The following is a 21,681-nucleotide window of genomic DNA, read 5'->3' as shown; positions in this document are numbered from 1 at the left end:
GGCGCGGGCGCGTAACAGAGACATGTGAAAGTGCGTGTGTCGTCGATCGTGGCGAGCTCGAGGCTCGAGACAAGTTCAAAACGTTGAGCTTGACGTTCTGTCCGGGGCTCGCCTCTGCATTCTGTACATGCTCCCCAACTACCCTGACGTTGTCCAGTAACTTGTGCGCGAACGGTGCCCGACATGTCTTCTCTCGTCTCAGCTTTCTCGCGTCATACCCTCAAGCAACTCAAGTTCGTGCTTCCCGGTGGTCTCATCACATACTACTTCGACAGCCACCATGTATTGCTGCGTATATTGAACGGAGAAAACGGAGTGCAGGGCTGGGGTCGGTGCGTATAGCATGTCGCGGTTTGCTGCGCGGACAGACGAAGACGATCCCGATTGTCCAGGTTCGCTGCGCGCATGTCACTACTCTCAGCTGCCATCACTGTCTCCTTGTTCCTGTACGTGTTGGCGCTGCCATTGTTGCAGGGTGGGCAACCAAATGTGAGTCTCCATACTGGCTGCTACGTGAAGCACTGTTAAACTTCCCTTCTGCTCTACAGTACCGACACTGGCGGCAGTCAGGCGTCCTGTCGACAGTTATACCAGTGCGTCTCCATGAAGCGACATCTGGCTCTGAGGCATTCTCAGACTTGAACTTTTCAGATTATGACTGCATCAATAGTCGCTGGATGGTCTCTGCTCAGTTATACGCTAGGACATTGGTCGGATCTGGGATACATCGAGGGTATAATAGCAGGTATGTCCTGTTCTCCACCGATCACACGTTGCGCTGCCTCGCGTCACTGTTACTGACTTCTCCGCCCTGTTGTAGCCTCAGGATTGTACGCACTTTCATTCGGTCTGCTTGGCTTGATCCCGGCACCCAGATTGCACAGGCAATGACCTGCTTGCCAAGCCTCCATGTATTACTGGACATATCTTTCGCTATGTATCGAAGTGGACTTACTCAGGCCGCCGACTCAGATACGATCTTCGTCTTCCGTGCCCGCGCATGTTTACAGTAGGCTGGGCTGACAGTACTTGCGGGACGATGACCCAAACGTTTGTTCCCTTGATTGAGGGAACCGAATAAGCAGTTCGGATGAAGCGACTATCGTCCGGACTGGCTTGATTAGGACCTCCGAAGCGGCTAGCAAATGCGATGGAGAAACAGTAAGTACTACGGCGACACTGACTTGGTGCATGTTGCAGTATATCTGGGTGGCGGGAAGGATAACCATCAGGCGTTTCCGAGGAATGTGACGCGATCCGGGGTCGCTTTATGCTGACAGCCTTCCCTGTCGCTCGACCTGGTTTAAACCCAGAGTTGGGCGGATGACGTCGCACGGCCGACTAGAGGCTGACGGGTGCCGACAGTACTTGTGCCCCGAGCTCGCGTCCTCGCCTCCCACCCTCGTGCGCATATACCCACCTTCCCACAGCCTACCCTACCCGCCCTTTGCTTTCATCGCTCTACATTCGCTATGATGGCTACGGACTACCAGATGGCCCCCAGGGACGTTGCTGCTTGGGTGAGTTCACTCGCCAACCTCTGGTGAACCCTCCTCACTGACGATATGCTGCAGTCGACCTCGCTGGACGAGTTCGACAGCAACGACAGGATGTCTACCAGCTCGGGCATGACCTCTGAGACCGCCTCCCTCCACACCCCCAACGACTCCCCATATGCATCTGTTATCGAGGTGGTCAGCTCGGACATGGATGAGGGGTCGTCTCAGGGGAATATTGATGTGCGGTACTCCGCAGCGGAGGACGACTTCACCACGCCTCGTCCCCGCCAAATCCCATTCTTGGGCGTGTCGGCGGGCTTCGAGTCTCCGTCCAAGATCAGGACGATGTCGCGTGTGGTAGGCAAGGCGAAGACGTTGGTGAAGGCGCTCGTGCGGAGGAGGAAGGTACGTGGGGCACCTACTCATCACCCGCATACATAGAGTTGGTGATGGCTGACAGGACCGTCTGAACAGGACATGCCCAAGTTCGAGGAACCCAGTGAGGCCATCACAGCCTCAGCCTCTTCCAGCGCCGTCCCCGGCCAATGGAGAGACACGATGGTGAGTGAAGCTTGTCTACAAAAGCGCATATAATCCATTGCTCACGAGTCTTTTCAGCGGAGTCGACCGGTCATGTCCATCCTCGTCCGGTCGCACACCGTCAGTGACTTTGCCACGGACCATCTCAGCAGGCGCATGCACAGCGATGCCTCAAACATCTCCACCACGGGCATCTACACGCCCGAGGACACGACCCCCAACCCATCACTCGACTCCCTCGTCCCAGGCTCGGGGGCCGCCGTAGAGACCTTCTCGCACATGGACGAGCCGACCGCACAGTCTCTTGCCCCTGCAGGCGGCACCTGCGAGTCGTCACTTTTCCAGAACCTCGCCCGCGTGCTGCTCTTCGTCCCCTGGTGCATCACCGTCGGCGGCACTATCCTGCTGTTCCCGCGCCAGCTCGATCGCGTCGTCTTCCGCTCGGGCTACGTCGCGCCCCCCGCCCCTGGCCTGCGTCGCCTCCAGTTCTGGCTCGAGATGGCGCCGGATTACGTCAAGATCTTCCTCTTCACGCTCGCGGGTGTGTTTTCGCTCAGGATCGAGTGGGGCGCGATCGTCACCGCGCTCGTCGCGGCGCGCTTTGCGTACGTCTGGCAGCGGTTTGAGGTGCAGGCGTGCTGCTTATCCAGACGGCTTGGCCTGGATGATATGGAGAGCTTGTGGGTCGTCGTGCAGGACCCGGAGTACCTTGACGAGCTGTTCGAGCTCGGGGGCATCTCCCAGGACGATCTTAGGAAGTTGGAGGACGTGCCACGCCTTGTGCCTGTAGATTCCGAGGAGATCCGGATTGCGAGGGCAGAGGTGTCTTCGGAGAACTGAGGTGGTCGTCTTCGGGTTTTAATCTTCCTTATACCTTACCGTCTGGGACGGACTTTTCATGTAGACAATATCATATGGTCGCGTACACCACAGACGCATTATTTGAGTAAATCTATATGCACTCTATCACTTATATACACACAGCATACCTCCGTGGTGAACTGTCTATTACTACTTACGTGGTCGGCCATGCCCCGCTTAGATGGTTCTGGCCTCCTCAATGCCCTTCCGCAACGCCTGCATGCAAGGCAAGCCGCGGAGCCTGCGCTCTTCGACCTCAGCTCCCAGAGCGGTCTCCCACCAGCGCTGACCCTCGGGGACGTCGCGCCAGCCACCGGTGTAAAAGTCGCGAAGTCCCTTCAAGCTGCCCTTGATCGGGCTCCCGAGGGTGGCGTGCGCGTCCCCGCGCAGCTGGCGTACGGTCTCCCAGTGCGGCGGCGGGTTCGTGCGCGAGTACGCTTGCATGCCCTGAGGGGGATCTGCGCAGAACCCGTCGATGGCGAAGACGAGCGCGGGCGGGACGGTGATGCGGCCGATCTTGCAGCACACCTCGGAGACGGCGAGGCAGTTGATGAGGGCGCCGTCCGGCTCGGGGCGTTCCATTAGCTGCGCAGCGAGAGCCCTCGCGCCCTCGCTTGCCCCGGTGGGAGGAGAGTTCGTGCCGGAGGCTGGAGGGTAGGGTGTGGAGGTGCCCTCGGCGACGCCGTTGGCGGTGTGCAGCGAGGGGTTGGGCGCGGCTTCAGCGGAGGGAGGTAAGGCGGACGCGACGGACTCGGCGGGAGCGTGCTTGCCCTTCTTGCCCTTGCCCTTCTTGGGCTTGGTCACGAAGCGGGTGACGGCGTAGATCCACTTGTTGTCCCAGCTCATGACGCTGGTGCGCATCTCGTAGTGCGAGAACATGGGGATCTCGCGGAGGAACGTGAAGTGCGTCGCTGCACGCGCGAGGGGGAGGCGTGTCAGCGGATATTGGTGCTTTGGGGGGAAGCGAGATGAGATGCGAGGACTCACCTCCGAGGCCCATCCATCCCCCGACGCGGAAAAAGGTGGGGCAGAACTCGAGTGCGAAGGTGAAACGTGCTGCATCGAGGCGCTGTGGACGCGGTGCGTGCGTGAGGGACCATGCGCGCGACGCGTGGGGGAAGGGAGGAGACGTACCTTGGGATATGATGAGTTGCTCAGGTGCATGTTAAAGTCACAGTCGTCTGGACCTGCATGACGGTATATCTGAGCATCGTGCTGGTAGGGAGGGTAACGCGGTGCGCGCGAGCGGGGTGGAGGAAGCACTTACCGGCCCACGTCCTATACGTGACTTGCAGATCGAATGGGTTCGACCCAACTTTTGACAGCCCCTCCAACCATTCCAAGTTCTTCTGTCTGCGGACTTGCGCCGAAGAGAAGATGTTGGACAACCGGTGCACAAGATATCGGCCGCGTATAGCGAAGACGGGTCGCCACACTACCCCTGCAGGGATGTGGCGCACACTATCAGCAACAAGCTTTTGACGGGCGGTGGATGCACGTACAATGCCAGACGAGCGGCCACGAGCGGACTTGGATGAGGAAGAGGAGGAGCACAAAGTACTTGACGACCTTGGGTGCGTACTGGAGCGAGCGTGCGCTCAGGACGCGAACGAGGTCTAGCGGGGGGCACGTGGACGCGCGAAGGTCAGCAGGGAGCACAACGTCATAGTCGCGAGAGCAGAGGCAGCGCACCTGTGGCAGAAAGCCCTGCGAACCTCCGGAGAACAACGGCGAGCCCGACAGCCATGGTGGTTAGGAGCAGAGGTGCGGAGATGCGTGGACGCCGCGGTGCCCGCTCCCCAGCATTTCCCTGAGACGCGCCCATTATATACACGAAGTCCGTCGAAGCCGCTCGGTGATTTCAACTGCTCTTCCCAATCAAATGTGCGTCAGATCAGTCTCAGGAGCCTAGCTGCTTGATGTTCTGTGTATGCTGAGTGGGGTCGCAGGCTTCCGGAAGTTGTTCGCAGTCTGTTCGCATCCAGCAGGCCGTGTTGCATATATATCTACAACTACCTCGGTCGAGGGGAGAAAAGCATCGTCTATAGCTTGAGCCACGCTTATGCCTATATTCCGAATCCTGCAGAGTCGGAGTGCCCAATCTCCGAGTGAGTGTACGGGTATGTAAGTGCCCCAGAGAGGATGACATAGTCAATTGTAATGACAGGATCGACCGGTTTCGGCCGGCCAGTTGTGCCTCCCGGAACCCCAAAGGCGGGTACTAATAGGACTTGGCGGTGATAGTGGTCGAAAACACGTTCTTCTCGTTCAGTGCGCCCCGACCGTCATAGACTTAACATATCGTCTCATCCTGCTATCGCTGAGTATGCTTGGCCCAGGCACTTGGTGGATTGGACGAATGAGGGCCGTCGTTGGAACATCCACAATCCCGTGATTCTCGGGAAAAGGTTTCCTAAGTCAATGTAAGCCAAGCCCGGCCTTACATGTGTACTGGACCTGTGCCTCCTCTGTAGCCGTTTATACGTCATTGAGTAACTAGAGTAGGGGTGCATTATGCGACACAAGACACTACGCACAAGGATAAGTACAGTAATCCATATCTCAGACATACCAATCCAATCCACCGCCAAAAGGCGCACCCATCATCGGACTCAGAACATACCACCGAACAACCCTCGTTGTCGTCGCGGCGTTGGCTGTACGTCTGGTCGGAGGGTGGCCAAGCTGTTTAGCTGCTTCATGACCTGCACACACGGGTAAGTATCGACTTCCAAGGGATTACGGCATGGACTTGCCTCTTCGAGCTTATCTTTGCGCTCCTGCAGGTCAAGGTGCTTCCGAATGATGGGGTTCTCCCGCGCGAACTCTACGATCTCTTTCCTGTCGAGATCATACAGCAGTCGCGAGTCAATCTCCCTAGGGAACTGCGGATGGGTCATGCGTCAGGGCGAAAAGAAAAGGACGGCCCGAGCAGGAAACGCACCTGGTAGAAGAAGTGGTCCAGGAGTTCAATGTTGATGAACATCGCTGATGTGTAGGCAAGCTTGTCCGCGACGACGTTCAGGAACGCCTCGGGGCAGAGGACGTCGTTCTCCGGACCAGCCTTACACCTCTTGGACTTGAGCGCGGCCAGTCGGAGCTTAAGGATCCCAACGCGGTCGTTGTACAACATCGCATGCCGAGCTGCCCATGCAACTTGTGCGTCAGATGGACCACCCAACCCTGCAACATATAGACGTACCGTCAAGGATCTGTGCTGGGGGGTACCTGTAATCATCAGGGATCTCCGGGACGACCTCCTCCTCGCCAGCCAACCTGCGCTGCTTCCGTTCCTTCTCCTTCTCCTCCAATTCATGCACATATCCCATGAGGTTCTTCAGCCTCCTGCTCCCGCCCACGCGTGTCCGAATGTCCTTCAGCTTGTCCTCGCACATCTTCAGCTCGTGCTCGAACAGCTCCACGGCCTGCGCGCGGCCCTGCTCCCACTCGCGCGGCTCGACCTCGACCTCGAACTTGTACGGCTTGATGCAGTTCTCGACCTGGTCGGACGTCACGCCGATACGTTCGCGCAGGAGTGTGTGCGAGAACTCAATGAGGCGCTCGGCGGCGCGCGGGTGGTGGTTGAAGGGCTCGCCCTGGGCGATGGAGTCGATGAGGGCGCGGAGACCGTCCGCGACGAGGAGGGTGGAGTCGCGTCCGACACCGGACTTCGTGAGAAGCGAGGATGCGGCGTCCAGCTTGTAGCGCCAGTAAGGCTCAATGCTGTCCGGGGTGGCCCGAGGGTCCGCACCGAGAGCAGAGAGCTCGGGAGCACGCTTGTCCGTCCAGTACAACTGCTCGAGCACGTCCATGACGCGCTCCTCAAGCATCGCCTTGAGCTTCGCGCGGACTTGGGGCTTGCGGAACTCCGAAGTATACTCCTTGAAACGGGCCTTCAGGAGGTCCATGGTCTCCGCGACGTATGACTCCGCAGAGATCCGACGGTCGTTATACTGCACCTTGAATTGGTACTGCGTCTCCTCGAGTTCCAGTTGGACTGCATTTGTGATGCCATGCAGAGACGACGCCATCGACGACTCGAGCACCTCCATAAGTCTCCGCCGGAGCGTGTCAGTGCCAGTCATAAGATTCGACTGGCTGCCAAAGATGTCGCGGTGTGAACCGAAGAAATCGTGCTCGGCACGCCTCGCAAGCGTACCCAACATGTCCTTATTGCCCTTCTTGCCGGAAGGCTTGCAAACAACACCGACATAGCCGAGGTGCAGGGGATAGCGGTTGCCAGACAGGATCGAGGCGCCCTGCTCGGGAGGAACAAGGTCCATCTTTGTGATCACACCAATCGTCCGGAGACCGAGCGGGTCGACCTTCCTGCTGGCGCGCAGCGCGGGCGAGTTGGCAAGGTCGACGTCCGCAGCGCATACAGCGAGGATGATGTTCGGTTCCCGAATGTACCTCTCGCACAGACCAGCGATCTTCTCCTTAAGACTTTCGGGCTGGTCCATGGATGCGATCTGGATGTAGCCAGGAAGATCAATGAGAGTGAGGTCGGGGACATAGGGACTGTAGATGCGGAGGTCTATGGGCTCGTTGGAGACACATTCTGACGCGGGGACGGCCAAGTTGAGGTCGGTGAGGGTACGTTGGATGGTGGAGAAGTCGGTGATCTTGCCGAGACCCAGAGCAGGGAATTCTCCATACTCCTGGAGCGTCTGACCGTTTGTCGGGGGTGTATGAATTAGTGTGAGTTCAATGGGTCGCCGAGTGACCATGTTGTTACCCCTACCCATAACTGTTCAGTTGCCGGGACGACCAGATAGGATACGTTGGGAAACTCACTTGGGAAGGAACTCATGACCGACAATAGCCTCCAGCACGGAACTCTTTCCGGAGCTCTGGCTTCCAATGACGACAATACTTGGTAGTTTGAGTGCGTCGCTCTGGTCGATGCTGATGAGCATTGTCCGAATCTCGATGAGCTTCCTAGTGAGATGCATCAAGCCGTTCTGGCGTGAATCGCCTGTGACATCGTCGTCACCAGCCTTCGAGTCGGCAGCAGAGAGGGAGGTAGCTGCCATCATAGCTGCCAGAGCGGCAGCATCGTCGCCGTCAGGGTGTCGTTTGCTCGATGAGCCCGAGTCGTCTTCACTATGGCCGCGTCCCTTCTCCCGGGAAGAGAATAGGTCCTTCAGGAACTGAGGGGTCTCAAACTCTGGCAGCTTGACATCAGACATTCGGTCAGAGACTGCCTTGACCGCATCCGACGCAGTGTCGAAAACATCCGTGATAGTGTCCTGCACAGTTGAGAACACCTCGTTTGACTTCTTCTTGAATTCTATCAAGCATAATTTGTGAGCATATGCGAGCGCATAGTAACGCGACCTATCACGACAGAAAACATTACTCACCCTCAAACTTGTAGTTTGCGTACGTGAATCCTCCCGCTCCTACGGTAGCCGTCGCGACCGGGACCCTGAACGCACGAAGCACGAACCGAGGAATTGAGGAGTACGACATCGCGCGGACGTGGACATGCCGCATGGACGACGGGGACACACCATACCGAGAGCGACTCCGGAGAGAAGTGTTTGTCATGAACGTCGCAAACTGCCTATGGACTGGCCTGGACGACGCAATATGGTTGCGCGCCGCCGCCGCGGAGGCTACAGCAGCTGCTCCATAGGTCGACGCCTTGCGCGGGGTGAATACGGACGAGACGCGACGGCGGAAGGACGAGTACATCTTGCGCGCTCTCCGGGTCGGAGGGACCTGACGCAGATAAGTCTTCTGGGTCGCCTAGTCCAGTAGGTGTGGCACCCTAGTCGCCCGCGAGGGTATAGAGCAAGTTTTCGCTGCTGTTGAGCAGCAAACGAGAGTGTCCGGGGAGCAGAATGGTGGAGAAAGCTGAAGACGTCGGAGTGCTTTACGCGATGCGCGTCGCGGTCGGTCGGCATGACACGTCAAGCGCCGACTCAAATTCCTGCTGCGGAAGAACGATGTTGCGACTCGGAGCCTGAATGAACTTCCTCCGGTTTCCTTTGACTGGACTGTGACCTTGGTTTGGATTGCTAGCTTACATGCTCCGGACTGGAATACTCGTACTCTCAGGCTACACGACTGCTGAACTCTACCGCATCTTCTGGTCTCACACAAATATGTCTTGCGAATGATCACGAACGCCGGGCCTCCGTCACACCGTTCTCATATCGCGATGAGATACGAATCCGATATATATCCTTGACTTGTGGTCTTAGGTAGCTCTGTTATCTCCTTTGCCAACTTCCACGCTTGTCTTTCACTTGAGGCGAAATGTCTGCTGCGAACAGTGTTCCTCCTCCACCTGGAATTTATGTTCCTGCCGTGGTCTTCTTCGACGAGAACGAGGAGCTGGACATCCCCGCAATCAAGGCGCATGTCCTTCGATTAGCACAGGTATATACTCTTATGCTATGCTCCGTTTTGCGACATCCTGACATATCTATCCAGGGTGGCGTTACTGGCATACTTGTCCAAGGTAGCAACGGCGAGGCCCAACATCTCTCCCACGACGAGCGCGAGAAAGCCATTCGTATCACTCGCGAGACTCTGGACGAGAACGGGTTCCAAAATGTGCTTGTCATCGCAGGAACTGGTGGGCAGTCGACCAAGGAGACGAAGAAGCTCTGCGTGGACGCGAAGGAGGCGGGCGCGAGCCATGCATTGGTCTTGACTCCTGGCGTATGGCCGACGCAGATGACCAAGGAGAGGATTCTGAAGTTCTATCGCGACGTACGTCTTGCATTAGTGTTGACTGCGCCTGGTCTTAAAACATCTTCGCGATCTCAAGGTCGCAGACGCGTCACCTATACCCATCATGATCTACAACTTCCCCGTCGTGACGGCTGGCCTCAACCTTGACTCGGACATCATCGCTTTGCTCGGAGAGCACCCGAACATTGTCGGCACCAAGCTTTCCTGCGCAGATGTCGGCAAGCTGAACCGACTCACCTCGTCCCTCCCGGCATCCAAGTTCGCTGCCTTCCCAGGTTCCTCCTCCGTGTTCCTCCAGGGTCTTGTCGTTGGGAGCGCAGGTATTATCGGAGCCTTGCCGAACGTTGCCCCCAAGGCACATGCGGAGTTGTATAGGCTGTGGAAGGAGGGAAATTTGGCGGAAGCGCAGAAGTTGCAGGCGCTGTTGGGGCATGCGGACTGGGAACTACAGAAATTAGGAAGCATTGCTGGCATCAAGGCGGTGGTCTCGAAGCACTTCGGGTACGGGAGCACGAATGTGAGGGGGCCACTTACGCCCCGGGACCTTGAGGCAGCTGGTCCGTCGGCGAGTGCCAAGCTGGAGGAGCTGATCGCGTTTGAGAAGTCTTTGTAGGAGCACCGCAAGGGTTTGGGTTATGCGTAATAGTATGATTGTGGGTATCCCGAAATACAATGACCATACCATAACATGGATAGCGACGACAACACCAATCTTACAATTTGGCCTTCGTCTTCGCCGCCTGGAGGGGATGCAGATGAGTACCCGCTACGATCCTGACACGCGTATTACGCACCTTGAGAATGCCGTCGAGCTTCGTCGCGAACATCATGTTGCCCTTCGTCTTGAGCTTACCGCTCATGAAGGCCTTCTGGCCGTCGAGCTTGCCCTCCGCGAGCTGGGTGAAGGTCTCGTCGGACATAATGATCGTGACGTTGGGCTTGCTCTTAGGCGCGCCCTTGTACACCGAACCAGTCGACTTGAGGTCGATTGTCCAGACAGCCTCCTTGCCCTCCGCGTTCTTCACGCGCATCTCGAAGATGCCGTTCGTCTGCAACCCCGTCGCTGCTGTCAGCCGATGCAAACAGCGAGAGGTTTGGATAATATACCTTCTTGATCTGCGACTTCTTCTCCTGGTCGCTGTAGTTGCTGAAGACCTCCGCCAGCGCGGCAAGGATCTCAGAGGCCTGTGACGTTGTGTGAGCCCCGTATGTCCTGGCGACTTGGAGCGTGGCGGATGAGGCGGGACGGACAGACCTTGAAGCCTTCGACCTTGATGTCGGACATGGTGTACAGACGAAATGTGGGGTTTTCTGGGGTAGCAGAGGGCGTGAAAGACTTATATACGGTGCGCGCGGGAGCAGAAGCAGATGCCAGCGGTCTCCCACTGAAATGATGTATGCGATCATGGGGAAGTCTGTTCGCATGTGATATTCACCAACATCACGAGCGTCTAGGGTACCTGTCCTCCCGACAGTGACTAGTGACTCCTCGTTCCGCGACAACCTCCAGTCATGGTAAGCAAAGCTCATTCAAGCATTCACTACATGTCATGCTCCATACAAGTCACAGGCACTTCTGCAGATAGATATCGAATATGTGATCACAATTACTCCCGGTACAACCCGGGTACTCGACGAAAACTTGAACCCCGGGTGGTGCTGCTTGTCCGTCAACGCATGATTGACTAGTTTCCCCTCCCATCAGAAGGTCGCGAGACCAATCGCTGGTTGGAAAAACCTGGGGAGACATGACGTCGACGCACCAGAGGAAGAGCCATGTGGTGAGTATTACTGAAGTGATGTTACGGGTACCTTCAAGTTGCAATGTTCACCCCGATCTTATTAGCCGCCTCACGAGCACCATCATAGAACCGCACGTTCCAAGATCTGGCAGCTTTAGTAGTTAAATTTACGCGCAAACAACGGTGCACATCTCCGGGCGAATGTGATTGGACGGTCCGAATTTCGTAGGTATGCTTCAAACCGACTCTCAGAAGTACTTCTCGGATCCTGGCCTCCGCCTCGTTGTTCGACGAACACTTGCGCCCACTCTGGAGCGGACCTCCCCAAGTTTCACCATGAAGTCAGAGGCCGTGCTCGTCGGTGTCTACACCGGAGGTAATTGTAGACCCGAGAAGAGAGCACCCGGGAGAGGTAAGGTTTGCTCACATGTCGAACTTCGTCGGCCCCTGACTAGGACTTCTCAGACAGGCCGATTCCGTGAATGTACGGGCAAGAACTGGAACACATCGAGGGTTCGGAGTTCTCAGTCCAGGTCGTTCGTGCTGCTCATCGGTTGCTCTGATGCTTCAAGTCACTCCGGCTCCCAAGTCACGGGCAATCCTCAGGTCACTCCTGGATCATAACGGCTGCTATCCGCACGCTTCCCTTTCCCAAGCTGTCTCTGGATTGTTACCATGCTCGTACAAACGTGCCAGGAACCGTCAGTCTTCGTGTCTTGTAGGCTCAATCTTCCTCCTTCAATTGGGCATCCCCTCTTCCTCGACGATGCTGGAGATTCGATCTGGTCCTATATACTTACCCGGGATTGGCTCAATCAAGTGTTTGAACCTTTGAAGTTCTGGTTCTTAAACTGCTTGGCCGGTCGGCGGCACGTACCCTCCCCCCCTTTCGACACCTGTCATGGCTCCCTCCGCAGAAGGCAAAATCCCACTTGGCATTGCGGTTACTCAGCTTCCTGTGCTGCCTAAAAGTTCTGGGACGTATAACCTCAACGAGAGGCGGCAGAAGATGCTTGAAGAGGTGGACAAAGCCAAAGTATCGTACGTGTCTTATGATAATATCTAGCTGAACGCATCGACTCTAATGCGATATCTCCACGCTACAGTTGGTTCCACGTTCGAGTCGTCCTTGTCGCAGGCGCCGGGTTCTTCACCGATGCGTAGGTTCCTTTGTATCCGCTTATGTGTGCACTCGAGCTCAGAGATGAATTCTCAGATACGACCTCTTCGCCATCAACATTGCCGCTGTCATGCTAGGATATGTATACGGCCATAGTAAGTAGCTCACCGTAACCTGCCCCATTCACCACAATCCGAACCACATCACAGACCAGAAGCTTAGTGCGAACCAAGATCTGGGCGTGAAGGTGGCATCCCCGGTGGGCACTGTGTTCGGACAGCTACTCTTCGGATGGCTGGCAGATGTGTTCGGGCGTAAACGCATGTGTATGTACCGCATGCACCTTTCCTCTCTGCTCTGATCATTGAGATGGCTTACGTACCGATCCTAGACGGCATAGAGATGATGCTCATCATCGTCGCGACCTTCGGGCAAGCCATGGCGGGACAGGCACATGCTGCAAACATCATCGGAGTGCTAGTTGTCTGGCGATTCATCCTTGGGGTGGGAATTGGAGGGGACTACCCTTTGTCGTCCGTCATTCCTTCCGAGTTCGCGTCCACCAGGATACGAGGTCGCATGATGGTTGCAGTCGGGGCGAACCAGGGGTGGGGTCAGCTAGGTGCATATAGCCAGTCATCAAATCGATCGACGGCACTCACCCGTTCGTTGCTTTGTAGCTGCCGCGCTGACCTCTTTCGTCATCGTCTCCGCATACAAGTCTTCCCTGTTGCGCGACGATCCTCTAGTTTTGCCACACCTTGACGCGATGTGGCGTCTCCTCATCGGGCTTGGTTGCGTCCCTGGTGCGGTCGCCCTCTACTTCCGCTTGACGATCCCCGAAACACCTCGGTTCACTGTGGACGTGGAGCGAAACGTGCGTCAGGCTGCGCGGGACGTGGACAACTTCCTCACATTGGGGACACATAACATCGACCCTGATGCGGTGGTCGAGCGGGTCCGGGCACCGAAGGCGACGAAGAGGGACTTCGTGAAGTTCTTCAGCAAAAGGGAGAACCTCGTTCCACTTCTAGGAATGTGCTACTCCTGGTTCGCGATCGATGTGAGTGTGGCAGTATCTCAGATACTGGGCGAGTTCTGACATGGACAATGCGCTCTGGGACAGGTCGCGTTCTATGGCTTGGGCCTAAACACATCGATAATTCTCCAGGCCATTGGGTTTGGATCTCCAAGCGCAGATCTGAAGGGCAGCCAGGCTGTATACGTGAACCTGAAGAATATCTCTGTAGGCAACATCATCCTCTCGGTCGCGGGGCTTATCCCCGGCGTCTGGACCACCTTCTTCCTCGTCGACAAATGGGGCCGCATACCGATTCAGCTGCTGGGCTTCATTATGCTGACCATCCTCTACCTCATCATGGGTGCGTATATCCTTGCTCTCCATATTGCTCTCGAGGCATGTACGACGTGTTCCTTACGCAGGGTTTGCATACCACCCGCTCACGGCGACCGCTGCCGCACGGAAGGTGTTCGTCTTCCTATATTGTCTCTCCAACTACTTCTCGAACTTCGGGCCCAATTCGACGGTGGGCGTCGTCCCTGGAGAGTCGTTTCCAACGCGCTATCGCTCGACTGCATTCGGGATCGCGGCGGCAAGCGGCAAGCTCGGCGCGGTCGTCTCCCAGGTCGGCTTCGGAAAGCTGGTTAATATCGGAGGACCAAACGCCTTCGTGCCGCATCTGTGAGTCTATTCAATCGTGCGCCGTACTATATGGTCAAGAACGAAGTTGACACACAAGACTGACTTCGCAGGCTTGAAATCTTCGCGTTCTTCATGTTGACCGGGGCCATGTCGACATTGGTCCTGAAGGAAGGGAAGCGGCTGACACTTGAAGAACTTTCAAATGAGCAGCAAGATAGTTTCATAGATGGTACGTGCGCAACCCGACATGTCTTGTGACGAAGATTTGACCTAACTCATACGTCGTAGAGAGCGCATATAACGAGAAATCTAGGCTTGCTTGACCTCGATGGCCCGCTGTGTACTCGAGCACGTCACAGTAGTTGTGTTTCTTGCTTCCCATGGACAATACCGCCATGACTGACGCGGCGCCGCTCCAGTACCAGAATCGGGGGCTATGCGACCTCTGCGTGCGTAGCATATCATCCAGTTGCGCATAGTGATGTGTACAATGTAAGAATAAATGATATACATGATACAAGGCGGAAACTCATAGAGCTGACGACGTCGTCGGTCAATACTGTTTTGACAAATCGGCCGATCACGCACCTTTCCACAGAACACGATTCGTCCACGCCCGTACAAGGGCATTGACCTCTGCCGGACTCTCGAAGTGCGGACTGTGCCCGACGCCGTCCAACAGCTTCACCTCAATATCGTCGTAAACCGTCCGCGCAATCGCGATCATGTTCTCATACACGCAGTGTTGGTCTTCCTTCCCGTTGATGATAAGCACCGGAACAGCCTTCGCTTTCGCCTGCCACACCTCATGCGGCTGCAACCTGGAGATGTGCAGGTTTCGCGTGGCGCGGGGTTGTGCGATGAACCCGCCCATCCACTGCAGCTTGATGGAGTATGGCAGCGGGGTACCCACAGCAGAGTCGACGAACCCTTCCGCGGCGGCTGTCATGTCGTCTGAGGAGTCGGAGAGGAGCGTGGGGATAAGTGCGCCGAGAGAGGGTTGGATGCAGGTCTCGATGTGGCTCGTGCTGAGGACTCCGCCCCCAATGTAGAGGAGGCCGGAGAGGTATTCAGGGCCATATGCCGCGATCACATCCACAGCAATGGTTCCTGGAGCAGCAAGTGAGTGAGAGATGCTGCAACTACGATGACGCGATGATCTAGAGCGTACTTGCCTCCTAAGCTCCTGTAAAAGGCATCAAACAAGATCAGCATTGGATGGAAGCGGGACAAGATCTTCGAACCTACCACATCCAGAGGAACGGCTTGTTCAGGCCGAACGCATCGCATACGGTTTTGAAGTCCTCCGCAAAACGCACAGATTCGTATGCTTCGGTGTTGAGCGGCTTGTCGCTGCGTCCGTGCCCACGAAGTTCGTAGCGCACTACATGGAAATCGGCCAAGAGGTTGGGGTCTACGAACTGGTGTTCGAAGCCCAGCGCGGTGCAGGACATTCCGTGAATGAGGACCAGGGCGGGCTTGGACGGATCTCCAGCGGCCCGTCTGTGGAGGTCAGGATGCGTTCCTGAGAGGGCATGATCACGGTAACAAAACCAAGACGGCTACTGCAGGACTGATCTTTTGCCCAGCCCTTTATAAGTGTACCTACTTCCAAATTGACGCTGCATCCCGAGATTTCGGAGGATCAGTCAGACGGGCGCGCAAGCTGCAATGTATGAAACTGGAGTTGGAGCCCGATCAGGTCTATCGTCTCCGAGGTAACTTGGCGATTGTTGTGTACTACAGCATACCCGCTCATACCCGCTAGTCAATTTGTCATGACATGAAAGTGAATAGAGCAAGGGCCGAAGCCTCACTGCTCGTTCCCGAGCCTTCGAACAGCGCGCAAAGGAGGGGATGATGAGATATGAGCCCGAGGATAGAGACCTCGTAAGAGTGTACTCACTCAACAATTATAGCTACATTACTTATTGACACTCCTCCATGACCATATGACGGTCCTCCCGAGTCAACGCCACAACGCCGCCAGCCACCGACGCGACGCGTTCCTCACGTGCCTCATAAGTTTGCGGTTATTTCCGGTCCTCTTGTGGGGAGGGGCAACGCCCTGCGAGATTTCGTTAGTGCGCGGACAGGCGTCTCCGGCGCAAGAGATGAGATGGGTTGGGCTGCCGAGTTGCCGAACTCCGAAGTGCATCTGAGATACGCCGCGTAGCAGCCGCTTGTCATGGATGCGAGTTCTGCGATGGTCTGCCCTTTCTGCAGTCCGCAAATGCTTGTCATCTGGGAGATCTTGTACACGCAACCTTTCAATAGATATAATCGAGTAAATTGTCCATTCCGATTGTCCTGGGGATGAGCAGAAGGTGGTGAAATCAAGGATTATGTGGATTATGTAAGCTGGTCGAATTGTACCAGCTGCTGTACGGTGGTCAAATGGCGATGATATCTCATTTTGAGACGGAAAATCTTGAGCAATAACATATTTGAATCGATTTGTGCTAAGAATATGGCATGAAGGCGTGTATAGCGGACTGCAGAACTCGCGCAATGTTGTGCCCCACAATACATCTAAGCGCCCGAGGTGCTTACGAGCAACGCAACCTTTAGACAAGTGTTCTCATTTGGTTTGGTTTCTATTGTTGATGATATAGACAATTAGATCTAATATCATGAGAAATCGGAGCCTGGATGATGTACAGAACATGTACGGCTCGCAAAGTGGGAGGCGTCGGACGCGCGACACAGAGAGACCACGACCATCTCGCTTAGACACGGCTCGTCAATCGTGTCTCGCGTAGATTCTTGTGGCGCCGCTTAGATGAGATCAAGAAACTGATTCCATGTTTCTAACTCCGCCGACTGCGATAAGCTGGCCATCAAAGTAACAGGCGTTGCCGCTCCCCACCTCTTGCCCTTCCGGCTTCGTTCCTTCTATCTAGAGTGCAGAGCTCAATGGCAATAGTGGCGTGGACACGGCTGGACTACGGTAAGTTGCGGTTGCTAAAACCTAAAGGTTCCCTGAGTGCTCAATCAGCGTCCAGGATGTCCTAAGATCGCCGTATTGGTCGACTCCGAGTCGTATGAGCTCTCAACGTTGTATGTACAGCTCTTTGCGAAATCAATGTCGTTCGGACTCCGACGACGCGCGCGCGCAAACGACGCGATTAATTCGAAAAATTCGAGAAATTCTAGACGTCCCAATGAACGCACTGTTGCTCCCACTTTAATGATATAGAACCCACCCTGTATGCTTCCAAATTGCCTGCGAGCTTGAACGGGGCGAATAGCATGGCTGGATGACGAGATATGGGGCCTGAGTCTCCAGCAGGTCACCAGTTCATGGCCAGAGTTTGCCTTCGCTTCTTCATGAGCTGGTCACTGAAATTGTAACCATATACACGCAGTTTTGTCTAAGGTGTGTATAGAGACCAAAGTCATAGGAATCTGTGGGATGCATGTCTAAATCTCTGTCTCTGACCGCGGCGATAAATTCTCGCAATAGGCGCCTAATTGACGCCAGGATGTTGTTGTCTATAACCACAGATAGACAGCGTTCTTGATTGTGAGGATTAATCGGAAGAGGTGCAAATGAGTACTACAGTAGACCTGAGTGGTTCGATTGAGCCTCGTTAGCACAGAATTGCGCCTTGGAGACGGCTTGATACATTATGAGCTGGATGCGCTATCTCACGAACGGAGCCATCTACTACCTTCGTTCGACTTCACAGGCTTGAAGAGTTGTCCAAGAAATCCTTATAACTGAATGGGCCAGGGTACAAGGTCAATGAAAGAGGCGCAACTGATTTCTAAGACTTGGGACTCGGTGGCGCGAGGTGGGCGGTGTCCGGCGCTTCCTGCTACCAGTGCATAGCCGACTTCCTTCGCCCGCTGCGTCCTCAATTCTTGTCCGATTCCCTTCAAACTTCCTGAGCATGTAGTTCCCAAGGTGCTCTAACGATCCATGTGATTTGGTGCAGCTAACATGAGTACGTAGTTGTGAACAGTGCAGACACGGCTTTTGATTTTTTCGAATTTTTGGAATTATTCGCGCGCGCGTCGTCGGAGTCCGAACGACATTGATTTCGCAAAGAGCTGTAATATTCGTCCTTGCCGGAGCACATCACTTTCTATGCTTTGTTGTCTCCGATGATGCCGCCAACAAGCTTGCCTATTCTGACAGCGGTTGGCTTCTCGGTTCCCGCCCCTGGCCTTGTTTCACACAGATCAAAAATGAGAATATATAATGACCAACATAGGGACAACCTGGTACCCACCGCCCATCAGCCAGGCGTCGATGAATGGCGGTACAGACTGGTACAGAGGCTAGAGCGCGAGTCGTGGAGGCAGTGCGAAGCCCCGGGTGGTGCTTCAAGTTCCCATTTTTCCTTTAGGAGGCCTGCAAAAAAATTGGCTCACCCGCGTGAGGCGTTCAAAGATCAGCTCGTCGAGTAGCACACCACAAATGCAAATGGCTACTCGAGGAACGTGCGAGAGCGAAGAGCAGCGCGTTCGTGCACGGGAGATCGGAGAGAGCCAAACTGGGGATCAACATGACGTCCGGCGGCTCGTTTCCCGCGCGGCGCTCGGCTAGGCCACACGCCTCTCCCACCCTCCCCGCCTCTTCGTCCCCGACCCTCCAGCATCTCTCTTCCTGCCGACGGCCCCTCCTCACCAAGGCCCTTCGACGCACTCACGTCGCGTCCCACGGCGTCCACCTGTATCGTGCCGTTAATACCGCAGCACCTCCGACCCGACGGACCGCCAATCTCGAGCTTGAGTTCTCTGTGCTGCAGCATCCTCCCGCAGCACGCGTCGGCATATAGGACTACTACACGCACCTCATAGCATCATATCACCACTGCCAAACCCCATTTGCGTCCCTACGGCCATGAAGTACATTGAGATTCCCGACCTCTCGCGCCTCGCGCAGGCGCTGACCCATGAGGGGCCCGAGTGCTCCGTCCACACCCGCATCGAGGCATACAGCTGCAAGAACACCAACCGCGACAAGAAGCTCTTCCGAAACCTCGAGAACGCGTACGTTGACGAGGTCTCGCACTCACCTCCACTCCCGTCCGACATGGCGCTCGACCGCGAGTCCGAGATGACCCCGTTCGGGCCTATGCAGGAGAGCCAGTCCAGAAAGACCCTTTACCTCCTCATCGCGACCCTTAATGTCGCCTTCCCGGACCACGAGTTCTCCGACGTCCGCCCGTACCACTTCAACCGCGAGGAAAGCGGTGCGAGCGTCCTCAACGCCCTCAGTACCACCCTCGTATCCCCGCGCCCCGCTGGCCTGCAGGCACCCCGTACGTACTCCTCCTACCCACCTGCGTCGTCCGACTTCTTCCCAAAGTCCGTGCCCACATCGTCCTCCCCGCTCGAGTTCTACGTCAAGCCGAGCCCCCGCGCACCGTCGCGGGCCATCTCAGGCACCCATCCCTCGCTCTATCAGTGTCTCAATAAACACATCGACCTCGCGGACTGTGAGGTATACTCGTACACGCCCGACATCGAGTTCGACCCCCACGCGAACGATTACTCTGACGAGGAGGATGATATCGCGTCCGTGGGAGACGAGCAGTCGAGCGACGACGACACCCAGTTCCAGTTCGACGACTACGACGTTGACGAGCAGCCGCGTCGGCGGAGTACTGGCTCGAGCGACGACTCGGACGAGCCACCCTATGGCCGACCCCGGCGGCGCGGCGCACTGTTATGGAGTTCGCACTGGTTCTTCCTCAACCGCAAGATGAAGCGCATCCTCTTCATCTCCATATGGGCACGGTCGAAGGGAGTCGGTTTGGTCCCATGGATGGAACGCGAAGTCGCCTATGGGTCGCCTGGCAAGGTGTCGAACGAACGATTCCTTGGCTGGGAGGGTGCGGTTGGTGCCGGTGCGCGGGCGATGGGCCTAAGTGTGAGTGCGAACGCGTAAGATATCGGGAAGGAAGCCACCTTCTTCAGCTCAACCTGTGGTGCGTATCCCACGGCTGGGACCATATAGTCGGCTGACAGATATGTCATAGCGGACATAACACACTCCAGTATGCGTACTCGATTAACGAGGACCACGTACTCCGTCTTGCCATGTCTCTTAATATGTTTCCCCGCTTCACCTACCACCTATGCTTGCCTGTCAGCCTCCACGTGTGTATTATAGCCCAGATATCCCTCTCCCTTGCGTACCTTATTATTGGGAACGATGTTGAGCGTCACGAGTTCCGTAGTCTCGCATACTTATCACTGGATTCTCTTCGTTCAAGTGTACTGGACTGTTCGTTGATTTGTATGCAAGAAGCATTACCTAGCCTGCTTGCGAGGAAGGCGGAGTGAGCGTGCTAATGGATCAATGAGGGGGAAGGAAGCGAGTCATTCTGGCGAAGGCTGGGTACATATACCCGCCCATCCAGCATCTCAGATGCCATCTATGACTCACCCCACGGTGCGTTGCCACCTTCGTCCGGCCGGCTGAGCAGTACGCCCCCGTCATTTTACGTAGCACATGAGGCATTCTTACGCGCGAATATGCGGAGATGACCCACAAGACGGTGGATGTAAACGCTCATAAGTCCGGGCGCATTTGGGCCTACACAAGGGCGAAACGCTTGTGCGGAGCTTCTGTCGTAGAGGTACCGGGGCATCTCAGGATCCCTGAGAAACGTGCACGCGTGTAAACTCATGTCTTTGCATCTGGGAGAGCGGTAAAATCAATCGAAGCTCATGTGCGAAGGCGAGAAGGCTGGGATGTACGGACCGGAAATGTGACGCCCCAAGCATGAAGGCTTCGAGGGCATTGGCTTGCTGCGTGGCTGACCGGGACGACGTGCATTCGCTGGCAACGATTTCTCAACGCATGTCGGTGTCCCCGTGCGTTCCCAAGGCAAGACGCACGGGACTTGGTGGAGGTTCATAGCAAAGCAGTACGTTCTGTCGGGGACAAGGGCTAGCATTACGAGCACAAAAGCAGGGCGAGCTTGAGGCTTGGACTTGGAGAGCAGGAGATGGCGGTCAAAGGTAAAGAAGGTATACATGCATCGATATCGGATGGAAGAAAAAATCCTGGATGTGAAGAGATGGGTGTGAAGGGAGTTGTTCCTTCACTCCTGCCATATGCGGACGGGGTTGTTTACCAAGAGCTTGTGAACCAAACAACCGCTTCGCAAACTCCGGCTGACGTCACCTTCCGAGTCCCGCGGTGTCGTCCCTCAAGGCCTCAAGGCCTCAAGCTCTGTGGACTGTCAGATCGCTGAAAGGCACAGTCAACATTCCTGGATTTAGTACCATTGTATTGGCAGGGCGCGGGGCGTCCGATGGCAGGTGCGCTTCGGAGCTCCGTACCGTCTTCGATGGATATTACTAACTGAGCGGCATCCCCGAAATGGACCAATCAAGGTCAAGAAGCCAACTTAGTTCACGAATGTAGCCTGAGGCGTCCGTCCTCGTCTCTAGATCGCGCGCACGACTACGCAACTCCCACCCCGGCAGAAGAAGCATCCAAGCTCGTACCAGCATAGCAGCAGACCCTGCCTCGGACATTCTCTCATTGACATCGCGCAGCATGAGATTATCGACTTCGACGCG

General features: G+C 55.9%; 8 protein-coding genes across 8 annotated transcripts; 4 read left to right on the top strand and 4 right to left on the bottom strand.

Annotated features, from left to right (window-relative positions):
* Positions 1-183: 183 nt before the first annotated feature.
* Positions 184-3,180, top strand: L226DRAFT_580879 (uncharacterized protein; the record flags this gene model as incomplete). The annotated part of the gene is made up of 10 exons (XM_067685540.1): positions 184-332; positions 393-489; positions 549-593; positions 652-745; positions 821-830; positions 1,125-1,161; positions 1,494-1,520; positions 1,575-1,904; positions 1,974-2,060; positions 2,118-3,180. 10 exons carry the CDS (start codon positions 184-186, stop codon positions 2,877-2,879), a joined length of 1,638 nt encoding a protein of 545 aa, XP_067535708.1. The 3' UTR covers positions 2,880-3,180.
* Positions 2,996-4,689, bottom strand: L226DRAFT_486149 (uncharacterized protein). Its single transcript, XM_067677147.1, has 6 exons — positions 4,593-4,689; positions 4,403-4,516; positions 4,168-4,341; positions 4,035-4,087; positions 3,888-3,969; positions 2,996-3,811 (listed from the first exon to the last, which is right to left on the bottom strand). The coding sequence occupies exons 1-6, from the start codon at positions 4,645-4,647 to the stop codon at positions 3,078-3,080; spliced, it is 1,212 nt and encodes a 403-aa protein (XP_067535707.1). The 5' UTR covers positions 4,648-4,689; the 3' UTR covers positions 2,996-3,077.
* A 654-nt stretch (positions 4,690-5,343) lies between these two features.
* Positions 5,344-8,766, bottom strand: L226DRAFT_55524 (uncharacterized protein). The gene is made up of 6 exons (XM_067683048.1): positions 8,267-8,766; positions 7,698-8,193; positions 6,103-7,640; positions 5,845-6,044; positions 5,657-5,785; positions 5,344-5,605 (listed from the first exon to the last, which is right to left on the bottom strand). Exons 1-6 carry the CDS (start codon positions 8,598-8,600, stop codon positions 5,513-5,515), a joined length of 2,790 nt encoding a protein of 929 aa, XP_067535706.1. The 5' UTR covers positions 8,601-8,766; the 3' UTR covers positions 5,344-5,512.
* A 160-nt stretch (positions 8,767-8,926) lies between these two features.
* L226DRAFT_486145 (dihydrodipicolinate synthetase) lies at positions 8,927-10,314 on the top strand. Its single transcript, XM_067677146.1, has 3 exons — positions 8,927-9,290; positions 9,345-9,626; positions 9,685-10,314. Exons 1-3 carry the CDS (start codon positions 9,168-9,170, stop codon positions 10,219-10,221), a joined length of 942 nt encoding a protein of 313 aa, XP_067535705.1. The 5' UTR covers positions 8,927-9,167; the 3' UTR covers positions 10,222-10,314.
* L226DRAFT_486140 (sterol-binding-like protein) lies at positions 10,235-10,996 on the bottom strand. Its single transcript, XM_067677145.1, has 4 exons — positions 10,864-10,996; positions 10,716-10,793; positions 10,403-10,657; positions 10,235-10,348 (listed from the first exon to the last, which is right to left on the bottom strand). Exons 1-4 carry the CDS (start codon positions 10,891-10,893, stop codon positions 10,322-10,324), a joined length of 390 nt encoding a protein of 129 aa, XP_067535704.1. The 5' UTR covers positions 10,894-10,996; the 3' UTR covers positions 10,235-10,321.
* Positions 10,997-12,251: 1,255 nt separating this feature from the next.
* Positions 12,252-14,456, top strand: L226DRAFT_570795 (phosphate transporter; the record flags this gene model as incomplete). Its single annotated transcript, XM_067684473.1, has 10 exons — positions 12,252-12,391; positions 12,457-12,510; positions 12,567-12,625; positions 12,680-12,796; positions 12,862-13,092; positions 13,151-13,533; positions 13,597-13,852; positions 13,914-14,172; positions 14,244-14,362; positions 14,422-14,456. The coding sequence occupies 10 exons, from the start codon at positions 12,252-12,254 to the stop codon at positions 14,454-14,456; spliced, it is 1,653 nt and encodes a 550-aa protein (XP_067535703.1).
* Positions 14,457-14,713: 257 nt separating this feature from the next.
* Positions 14,714-15,587, bottom strand: L226DRAFT_612783 (alpha/beta-hydrolase; the record flags this gene model as incomplete). The annotated part of the gene is made up of 3 exons (XM_067686428.1): positions 14,714-15,269; positions 15,305-15,319; positions 15,382-15,587. 3 exons carry the CDS (start codon positions 15,585-15,587, stop codon positions 14,714-14,716), a joined length of 777 nt encoding a protein of 258 aa, XP_067535702.1.
* A 3,118-nt stretch (positions 15,588-18,705) lies between these two features.
* Positions 18,706-20,225, top strand: L226DRAFT_534706 (Maf1-domain-containing protein). The gene has a single exon (XM_067680735.1). It carries the CDS (start codon positions 18,986-18,988, stop codon positions 20,033-20,035), a length of 1,050 nt encoding a protein of 349 aa, XP_067535701.1. The 5' UTR covers positions 18,706-18,985; the 3' UTR covers positions 20,036-20,225.
* The last annotated feature ends 1,456 nt before the right edge of the window (positions 20,226-21,681 follow it).

Source organism: Lentinus tigrinus (genome assembly GCF_003813185.1).
Source record: "Lentinus tigrinus ALCF2SS1-7 unplaced genomic scaffold L226scaffold_11, whole genome shotgun sequence".
Classification (NCBI taxonomy): Eukaryota; Fungi; Basidiomycota; class Agaricomycetes; order Polyporales; family Polyporaceae; genus Lentinus; species Lentinus tigrinus.
Note: the sequence above shows the minus strand (reverse complement) of the source record. Positions and strands in the feature narration are given on the sequence as shown.

Bases quoted from the DNA above. Each gene is read 5' to 3' on its own strand.
- L226DRAFT_486149 (XM_067677147.1), bottom strand. From the start codon at position 4,647: ATGGCTGTCGGGCTCGCCGTTGTTCTCCGGAGGTTCGCAGGGCTTTCT. The intron at 4,517-4,592 runs GTGCGCTGCCTC...GCCCCCCGCTAG, and splicing joins CGCAGGGCTTTCTGCCACAG to ACCTCGTTCGCGTCCTGAGC. The intron at 3,812-3,887 runs GTGAGTCCTCGC...TCGCGCGTGCAG, and splicing joins GGGATGGATGGGCCTCGGAG to CGACGCACTTCACGTTCCTC.
- L226DRAFT_55524 (XM_067683048.1), bottom strand. From the start codon at position 8,600: ATGTACTCGTCCTTCCGCCGTCGCGTCTCGTCCGTATTCACCCCGCGC. The intron at 8,194-8,266 runs GTGAGTAATGTT...TATGCTTGATAG, and splicing joins CGCAAACTACAAGTTTGAGG to AATTCAAGAAGAAGTCAAAC. The intron at 5,786-5,844 runs GTGCGTTTCCTG...ACCCATCCGCAG, and splicing joins TGGACCACTTCTTCTACCAG to TTCCCTAGGGAGATTGACTC.
- L226DRAFT_486145 (XM_067677146.1), top strand. From the start codon at position 9,168: ATGTCTGCTGCGAACAGTGTTCCTCCTCCACCTGGAATTTATGTTCCT. The intron at 9,291-9,344 runs GTATATACTCTT...ATATCTATCCAG, and splicing joins ATGTCCTTCGATTAGCACAG to GGTGGCGTTACTGGCATACT. The intron at 9,627-9,684 runs GTACGTCTTGCA...CGCGATCTCAAG, and splicing joins TTCTGAAGTTCTATCGCGAC to GTCGCAGACGCGTCACCTAT.
- L226DRAFT_486140 (XM_067677145.1), bottom strand. From the start codon at position 10,893: ATGTCCGACATCAAGGTCGAAGGCTTCAAG. The intron at 10,658-10,715 runs GTATATTATCCA...ACGGGGTTGCAG, and splicing joins AGAAGTCGCAGATCAAGAAG to ACGAACGGCATCTTCGAGAT. The intron at 10,349-10,402 runs GTGCGTAATACG...CATCCCCTCCAG, and splicing joins AGCTCGACGGCATTCTCAAG to GCGGCGAAGACGAAGGCCAA.
- L226DRAFT_534706 (XM_067680735.1), top strand. From the start codon at position 18,986: ATGAAGTACATTGAGATTCCCGACCTCTCGCGCCTCGCGCAGGCGCTG.